This window comes from Miscanthus floridulus, chromosome 3 (assembly GCF_019320115.1).
Source record: "Miscanthus floridulus cultivar M001 chromosome 3, ASM1932011v1, whole genome shotgun sequence".
Taxonomy (NCBI): domain Eukaryota; kingdom Viridiplantae; phylum Streptophyta; class Magnoliopsida; order Poales; family Poaceae; genus Miscanthus; species Miscanthus floridulus.
In genome coordinates, this window is record NC_089582.1 from 68,828,428 (window position 1) to 68,838,015 (window position 9,588).

The 9,588-nt window shown below is 49.3% G+C and overlaps 1 protein-coding gene across 1 annotated transcript; it reads left to right on the forward strand.

Moving 5' to 3' along the window:
* The first annotated feature begins 3,336 nt into the window (after nucleotides 1-3,336).
* On the forward strand, nucleotides 3,337-5,352 carry LOC136545929 (F-box protein At1g47056-like). Its single transcript, XM_066537894.1, has one exon. The coding sequence runs from the start codon at nucleotides 3,431-3,433 to the stop codon at nucleotides 5,006-5,008; it is 1,578 nt and encodes a 525-aa protein (XP_066393991.1). The 5' UTR covers nucleotides 3,337-3,430; the 3' UTR covers nucleotides 5,009-5,352.
* The last annotated feature ends 4,236 nt before the right edge of the window (nucleotides 5,353-9,588 follow it).

Genomic DNA, 9,588 nt, shown 5'->3' on the forward strand with positions numbered 1-9,588 from the left:
AAACATTTAATTAATTAATTGCAAACCGGGAGAAAATGCTCCGGGGCTTGCCTCTCTCGAAGGAGCTCGGACGGTGATCGGGGCACTCCGGAAGTTCCTCAACGTCCTCCTCGTCGGCTTCTGGCACTTCCTGCTGCTGCGCCTCGAGCTGCTCCTCGGGCTCCTCGGTTATGACGACTGGGTTCTCGGTTTGCGATCCTGTATGATGCAATGCGCGTAAGTGATTATGCAAACGGTGCATCGAAGGAGATGAATGCAATGGATATGTTTAAATGCAAGGTAGTCAACATCATCCACGAAACTATAATACAAGCACATGTCATCTACTGCATTCTCTTCTACTACTAATATGTTAAGTTAACCTATCTTATGAAATGCTTCAAAGATACACCAAAGCTTTACTAATTTCTTAATCACACTTAAAGCGACACTTGCTTAAACCCTAATTAATAATAGGTTTGAATAGCAACATATATTTCTGATGCTCCTAAAAATCTGAGAAAATTACAGTAGCATAATACTACTCTAAACAGACTACCATAAAAATTTCATGGCATTTGGATAAGTAAACTATCCTACACAAAAATGACAAGCTATAGCATGAAAATGAGCATGAAATTACTTTGTACTATGAAAAGTGTCAAACAACAGAAATAATATTTTTCCTAGGTTCTTCATAGCATATAATGACTGTACAAAAATTATCACATGCATGTTTTATACAAAATTTGTGCCCTAGCAAAAATAACAAAAATCAGCCATTAAAAGTACTTGAACTACACCTCAAAATTTTTCCACAGAACATGCATGAAATATATTTTTCCTAGGAAGTACATGACATAAGAAGATGAACAAACTTGAAATCATATTTTTCTGAAGCCTATATATTTCTATACCCATTTTTCAAGTTATCAGCAATATTCAAGATTAAATAAAATCCTATAGAAAAGTATCCCAAAAATGACATGCAATAATTTTCCCTAGTAGATCTGGTAATAAGGAACCTAGAAAAATTTGTTTCAACAAATTTGGAGCAAATTTGACCATCCAAACATTTTTCAAACCATTTTTGATTTCAAATAACAAATAATAAATAGAAATCAATTCATTTAAATGCTACTGGGCCGGCCTGCGGAATGGAACTGGCCCACGGCCATCACCGGCCTGCGCGGCCCAAGCGCGAGGGAGGGGGAGTCGGCCTGGCTCGGGGCTCGGCCCACGGCCACTTGGCCTGGCCGGCCTGGCTGAGGCAGGGCCATGCCGGCGCTTGCGCTGGCACGGCGGCGCGGCTCGGCCACGAGGCCGGCGGCCATCTCCGGCCGAGGCAAGGCGGGCTAGCGGGCGCATGCGACGCGCGAGAAGATGGTGAGTGCGGTAGGGCAGCTAGGCGGGGCTGGAGAAGAGGAGGAAGGCGACTCCCATGGCGGCCGAGCACGGCGGCGCCATGGCCGTCGGTGGCGAGACGTGGGGAGGCTTACCCCGGGCTCGGAAGGCGGAGCAAGCTCGCGCGTGAGCCAAAGGGAGGCGAGGCGGAGCTGCGGGCGCGACGAATTGAAGAATGGCTCGGTGGTGAGGGAGTTAGACGCCGGCGGAGCTCGGGGCTCGCGGCGAGGGCGGAGCTCGGGCTCGCGGCGAGGGCGGAGCTCGGGCTCGCGGCGAGGGCGGAGGGAAAAGCAGCGCGGGAGGAGTGGGGGCAGAGCGCGTGCGGCTGGCAGCAGGGCGCGCTCCTCTTCAAGTCCGCCAGTGCGCTGCGCGGTCAGGGCTAGCCGGGCGCGTGGCGGACACGCGGCGGGCGTCGCCTGACGCGCTCGGGACGTGGCGCGGCGACGGGCACGGCGCGCGGGAGAAGAAGGCGCGGCGCGCGGAGGCAGGCCGGGCGCGGCGCGGTGCTGGGCTGGGCCGAGCGAGGCGAGGCGCGCGCGGCGCGCGGGAGCTCGCTGGGCCGGCTTTGATGGCGGGCCAGAAGCGAGGCGGCGGCCCAGGAAAAAGGAAATGAAGATTTTCAATTTATTTTCAAGAAATTTTTAAATGCCATCTTTCAAACATTATTTTGAGCAAGAAAATGACCTCTTTTGAAAATGTACCAAAAATGAAAGTTGCTTAGAATTTAATTACCTACAACTTTGCTTTTATGACCAAAGTCCAATTCTATCTAGATTTTAAATTATCGAATCAAAGTTAAATTTTAACTCAAAACCCTAATTTTGGGAACTTACTTTGGAAGTAGAATTTTAAATTAATTTGAATACAAACCTTGCTCCAAAAATTGTGCTAAACCATTCTAGATGATTTATAAGCATAACCAACAGTTTCTACTCAACTAGCAAGCAAGAATCAGAGCAAAACAACCATAATAAGTGTATGTACCATTTACGTTTCACAATCATGTTTCGTATGTTTCGAAGAAATATTTCAGTTGTTATATGCAAGATCATGCATGTAGGATTAGGATGATTGATGATGCATGACATGTATGATTAGCAGTGCCTAGATGCAGGCATAACACCGGGGTGTTACAGGGATCCATCGTTTTAATAAATTTTTTAGTAGATCGAGTCATTAGGGTTAGAGTCTCTACATCCTGGTTTTAGGGATTTATCTTCTCCTCCTCTCCTGCGATGACGAGATGGTAGGGTGGATCTGTTTTCTCCATAGCGGCTCTATTGAAGATGGGGGCGACAACTACGACGTCAGCATCCTCGCCGAAAGAAGAGAAGGGAAGACACAAGAAGAAGAAGTTTCTCAACTCCGCCTATATGAATGTTGATCGTCGTTCGTTGGGCATCTGTTCTCAGGCCTTTTGCTGAGTGTTTGCCTGTACGGTCATCCATATTGCAAAGCGTCGTACTAAGTTTGGTTTTGAGATCTAGAGCTATTCACAACGTGGGTATAATTTAGATGAAAAACCGTTTTTAGATATTTGTGTAATCTAGAGTGCTCGTGGCGTATTGATGTACCCGGCTATTATATCTAATATAATTCTTCTTTCGTCAAAAAAAAAAATTGGTCCGATTCCCTTAGTGCTAAGGGATGAAGCCGGGTTCAATCCCTTTATTAAAAAAATCCTTCTTATTAGATGGTCAAACAAAGCTTTCACCGTAGGGGAAATTTAGAAAAAAAAGATTTGCAGTGGAAATTATGGAATTCGTAGGGAGTAGCGTCGTTAATGTCTAATGTCATTGTTGTACCCAAATCGCACGCGACTACCCAGGCAAACCACAGAAATGTAGTGATTAATAGTAACAATAATAATACAAAGAAAAAAGAAAAAGAAAATGGCGTGCGCGCAGCCCACGGACAGCAGCATTTAATCGGGTTGAATCCCTTGGTGGCATCCGCAGCGCCCTGAATCCCAGACCTTCCCCACCCATCCACTCCTCTCCCCGTTCTCCTCCCCTTCCTCGGCAGATCCGCCGCCGCCCCGTGCCCCATGGGCCAGTGCCCCTCCGTCCCGCGCCGCCGCAAGCCCCCGCTCCTGCCTCCGTCCCCCGCGCTCTCCGCGCCGCCGCAGGTCCTCTCCTCCATCGCCGAGGCCGCCGGGGAGGACCACACCGCCGACCTCCCCGAGGAGCTCCTCGCTCTCGTCTTCGGTCTCCTCGGCTCCGGCGACCGCAAGCGCTGCTCCCTCGTGTGCCGCCGCTGGCTAGCCGTAGAGGCCGCCTCCCGCCTTCGCCTCGCGCTCGACGCCAGGGCACCGCTGCTCGCCGACTCGGCCCTCCCCCGCCTCCTCGCGCGCTTCCCCGCCGTCTCCAAGCTCGCGCTAAAGTGCGACCGCCGCGCTGAGAGCGTGGGCGACCTGGCCCTCGCGCAAGTTGCCGACCGCCTCGGCCCGGGCCTTCGTCGCCTCAAACTCCGCTCCCTACGCGCGGTCACCGACGATGGGGTCGCCGCGCTCGCCGCCGCGGCCGCTAACCTCCGCAAGCTCTCCGTCGGCTCCTGTGCCTTCGGAGCCAAGGGAATCGAGTCTGTCCTCCGCTCCTGCCTCCACCTCGAGGAGCTGTCCGTCAAGCGTCTCCGTGGCCTCGCTGAGTCAGAGCCCATTTCCGTCTCCGGCCCGCGCCTCCAATCTCTATCGCTCAAGGAGCTCTACAACGGCCAGTGCTTCTCCTATTTGATCACCCAGTCGCCCAACCTCAAAACCCTCAAGATTATCAGATGCTCGGGTGACTGGGACATCGTGCTCCAGGACGTCCCAAGGGATTCCCTCCTAGCTGAGCTCCACCTCGAGAAGCTGCAGGTCAGCGACCGGGGTGTAGCCGCCTTATTTGGGCTCGAGGTACTCTACCTTGCCAAGGCACCTGAGGTCACTGATGTCGGATTAGCCGAGCTTGCCGCCAAGTCGCCATGCCTCCGCAAGCTGCATGTTGATGGATGGAAAGCAAACAGGATTGGTGACCGGGGGCTTGCTGCCGTTGCACAGAAATGTGCCAGATTGCAGGAACTGGTCCTCATTGGTGTGAATTTGACATCATCCAGTCTTGAATTGATTGCTGCCAACTGTCCCACCTTAGAGCGGCTTGCGCTGTGTGGGTCCGACACGTTTGGTGATGCGGAGATCTCATGTGTTGCTGCCAAATGTGCTGCTTTGCGTAAGCTGTGCATCAAGGCATGTCCGGTGTCTGACGCAGGGATGAATAAGCTTGCTGAAGGCTGCCCACGCCTTGTCAAGGTTAAGGTGAAGAAGTGCCGTCGGGTGACCTCCGAGTGTGCTGAGCGCCTCCGGGCTAGCAGGAATGGAGCTCTCGCTGTGAATTTTGACACTCCTGGTGGAGCTGGTGAGTTGCAGGATGGTCGGAGTGTGGATGAGAGTGGTGCGCTAGACAATGCTGGGAGTGATGTGCTGCCAGAGGATTTGGATGATCGGATAGTACCGGAGCTTTCGAGTGGAAGCAGTGGCAGGCCGTCAAGATGGAAAGCACAGATGGGTGCTTTGATGTCGAGGAGCTTGTCTGTTTCCATATTCCGAAGGCAACCACGTGGAGCCTGCTCTACAAGTCATGAGTCATGAAAATTAGATGCCATGGTTGCTCCTTGAGCCCCTTAAATTCTTTTATATTTGTATGTTAAATTAATTGGTGCTGCTATTTGTTGTATCGCTATTTGTTGTTCTGGATGGTACCATGCTGTTCATTCTTATTTCAGTTAAAGAATTTAGTTTATATTGCTAGACTTTTTGGTTGGAGGATACTTATTATTGATTTTCGTCCCAGTAGTAGGGATTCATGCAATTGCATGCTGTAATCTTCTTAGAAACAATTGGTTGGGTTGAAAAATATGATGTGTAAACAAGGCCATCAGATCATCATTTTAAAAGTATGATTTTCTTTGGATATTACTGTCCATTGTTGAAAACCCTTTTGTACTTACGACATAAATACTACTATGCTTAGATATCAACTGCTCTACATAGCAAAGAAGCTCCGAATAGTAAATTTGGAAGGTGAAGATGTTTTTGTGCCACTTGTTCTTCGTCTGTGTTCAGAAGTTACATTGACATCTATTTTCTTTCCATTCATAAACTATTGATTATGGAAAAAAATGGCATTGGATATGAAGTCAAATTACCTTGTGATTTCATTCTGTCATATTGTAGCTTCAGATGGGATGTAATGCATAAACCTTTTTTTTGGAGACAAGGTATGATGGGAGTTAATTACTCATCTTCATCATACACTAAAGAGGTTGTCCTATGTTGATGTGATTGTGATGTCTGATATGGATCCTGATTATGGGATGTGTACTTTTAGCATAACTAGAACGGGATCAATTAATCAAATAGTATCACAGTGAGATGCAAACATGGGAAATATGAGTGGAGTGTAAAAATTTGATCTGCAGATACTAAAGTGGGCATGCTTGCCTGTGCATTTTTACAGATTTGTTTGCATTCTCTTCTGTAGTTAGTAAGACGATCTATGTAAGGAAGCATTCTGAGGATATGTAGAATATGAATAACTTTGCCTATGTCTTTCATGTTATTGAAATTTATTAGATGGTGTTTAATTCATAGACTCGGCAGGGGGGTTCAACTGATAGATTTTATTCTTCTGTTTGTTCTGTTACATTTACACGCTAGTTTGTTGGTTGTGAACAACATTCAGCAGTTCGTCATTCAATCTGAAATCTTGTTCTGGTGTTATCTGGGATCTGAATATAACATATACGCTAGATGGTCTGAAAAATAATAGGTGGTACCACAGTCTGTTTAACATTACCGGCAAGCCTTATCTTTCTCCAATTTGTTTCTGAGGTTTGATGGCTTCTCTTGTCCTACATACCGTGTTCTTGTCACTTGTAAATGTTTCTCTGTCGGACTATTCTGCTCCACCGACTTCGTTGACATAGACCTGAATGGTTTTCTGAACTTTCACCCATTTCATTTGTGCTTCTGCTCCTTTTTGTCATGACGTCTTACACACGGTGTTGGAACAAAAGGGTCTTCTCGATCTTGCATGTAGAATGTTCAATGTAGTGGAGCACGGGCACCAGTTGGAATCGTTTTTCCTCTCTGGAAGTTTGGCCATTTCCCAGGCCACTCACCATCGGTTGACTTTGAAGCTGACCAGTAGGAGAGACACCAATTCCCTGCTCCTTCAACTAAGATTCTTCCTTCTGGAAGATGCAACGCTGTTGGTCAAGGAATTTGGTGAGTACCGGTGGTGCTTGATTACTTGCAACTTGTATTCATGGAGGTTTTGAGAATGTGGTTAAGGTTGTTGCTGACAGAAGAGCATCCTGCCACTGCTTCCAGTTTAGCAGTGTGTCACTATTAGCTTGCAGCACAGCAATTATTTGGACGGCGATGACCATCTTCTGTTCTCTTCAAGTCAGATGTGAACTGCTTTTCTGAAATGCGTTCTTCATGTTTGGTTTGAATTTTGGCACTGTGGGCCTATTTGGTTTGTAAACATACACGAGCCAAACCAAAATTTGGCAATGCCAAATCCAGGCAAGGTTCAACAAGAAAAGGTGATGTTTGGATTGTGGTCAATGCCAAATCAAGGGTAGTGTCAAAACTAAGAGTAAAATGCATTTGGATTGTATTTGGGGTCTAAATGTCGCTAAATTTCTTTTCCATCAAAATATTTCCAACATATTTTCTTGATAAAATTATGGTGCAACCTATTTGAAATTTTGGATAAACATCTCTGAGCTGAAGAGATGTCATACTTTAAAGTTGGTGAACCAACCAATGCCCTTCCACGTCATTCTTACTAATCTCTTATTATCAAACCAGGAGAGTTTGGCCACTCCTCAGGGTGTCCACGTCACCCGAATTCCCCTGCCCGTCCGATTCTGCGATCCACGGTCCGTATTGGTTCCAACGCCCGCTGCAGCACGCTCCACCCGCTAGGAAACCCTCGCCGTCTCTCCCCGACCCCGACGCCCTCCTCCTCTCCGCTCGCTCTCGCTCTCCCTCTCTCTCTCTCGATCCATGCCACCATGGCGACGGTGCACGGAGCGCACGGCCGGCCCCGCGCAGCTGCGGCCGCCCTCCTCCTCCCACTCCCCCCATGGCGTGCCATCTCCCCCTCTCTCTCCTCTCCGCTCACTACCTCTCTCTCCCAATGCGGCTAGGGCGACGGCAGCCAGTGCGCGTAGACGACCCGACACGGGCCGCCGCCGCCGCCGGTACTTCCGCGGAAGGCCTGGCCACTGGCGTCTGCTGCTCGGCTGCTGCGCAGGTTAAGGTTCGCTCTCTCCCTTCCTCTCCCTCCCCTTCCCTCGCCGGTGCCGGGGACGGACGTCGATGTAGGCTTCTTGGCTCGGTCTTCCTTGCTGCCCGACTGAAAGGGTCGAGATGGCGACTAGAGAGGGAGGGTGAATAGTCCTTTTTAAAACTTAATCACGTTGGCTAACCGAAACAAGTGTAGAATTAAAACTATCGGTCTAGCTAAGACTACACCCCTTTATCTATGTTCACTAGCACCTTACAAAGATATTAATCAAGCAACATAGGTGCCGGGCTAGCTAGAGCTCACCTAACCAATTCTAGGAGCAAGGTCACACAAACCTATGCTACTAGTACTTTAAGCAACAAGGGAGCTCCTACACATGCTAGTAAGCAAAAGCACAAAGCCAACTAAGCTCACTAGCAATGCTCAATAACAAGGCAACCAATGCCAAATTAGAGAACGCAAATACTTAGCTACACAAACTAAGCAAAGTGACTAACAAGGTTACATAAACCAAATTAGTCACGCAAGGGAGCTACTTCTATGCTACACAAGCAAGAAGGTAACTAGTAAGCTACACAAGCTAACTAATTACAAGAGCAACAACACAAGCTCAATGTATATGAAAGTAATCGCTACCTTGTGTGACGGGGATGCAAACCAATGGGAAGAACAAGGTTGACACGATGATTTTTCTCCCGAGGTTCACGTGTTTGTCAACACGCTAGTCCCCGTTGTGTCGACCGCTCACTTGGTGGTTCGGTGGCTAATTGGCATCACCCGCCAAGCCCGCACGTCGGGCGCCGCAAGAACCTACCCTGGAAGTGAGGGTAGCTTAATGACACGCTTTACTAAAGTTGCTCTTCGCGGCTCCCGCGGGGCGAGCACAATGCCCCTCACAAAGCACTTCTCCGGAGCGCCGCACAAGCTTCTTGCGGGCTTCGACGGAGACCACCACCAAGCCATCTATGAGGTGGCAACATCCAAGAGTAACAACCACCACCGGCTTGCAACTCGATCACCTAGTGCCACTCGATGCAACCTCACGATGTAATCGCACTAGAATCGCTCACTCACACAATCGGATGATCACTATCAAGTATGTGTGAGATGGAGGGCTCCTAAGCACTCTCAAGCATGGACACAAAGTCCCCCAAGGTGCTCAGCCCCAGCCATGGCCGAAGGCCACTTCTATTTATAGCCCCAAGGGCTAAACTAGCCGTTACCCCTTCACTGGGCGTTTTTCGAGTCGACCGGACGCAGCACCGGACGGTGCACCGGATGCACCGATCGCGAATACCGGACGTGTCCGGTCGCTATACCGGACGTGTCCGGTAGCTGCCAGACCGCCACGTGTCCAACCGTTGCCTTCAATGGCTCTTTGACACGACGACTGGACGCTCAGCCGCTGAGTCGCCTCTAGGGCCGACCGGACGCTGAGCCTCAGCGTCCGGTCGAGTACAGTAAGCGCCCACGGACGACCGGACGCATCCGGTCACACCGGACCGGACGCTGCCAGCGTCCGATCGACTGTACTGCCGAACATTATGTTTTCGAATTCACACCGGATGCGTCCGGTGTGGCGACCGGACGCGTCCGGTCGCACTTTGCAGTTCAGTCCTGAGCCACATACCAGACGTGTCCAATATCCATACCGGACGCGTCCGGTCACTCTGTGACCAGCGTGACTAACTCCTTTTCACCTCTAACTTCTTCACCCTTGCTCAAATATGCCAACCACCAAGTGTATCACCTTGTGCACATGTGTAAGCATATTTTCACAAACATATTCAAGGGTGTTAGCCACTCAACTTACCATGCCACTCGATCCTAGCGACGATGCAAAGTTAGATCACTCGAGTGGCACTAGATGACTGATATGCAAACAAGTTTGCCCCTCTTGATAGTATGA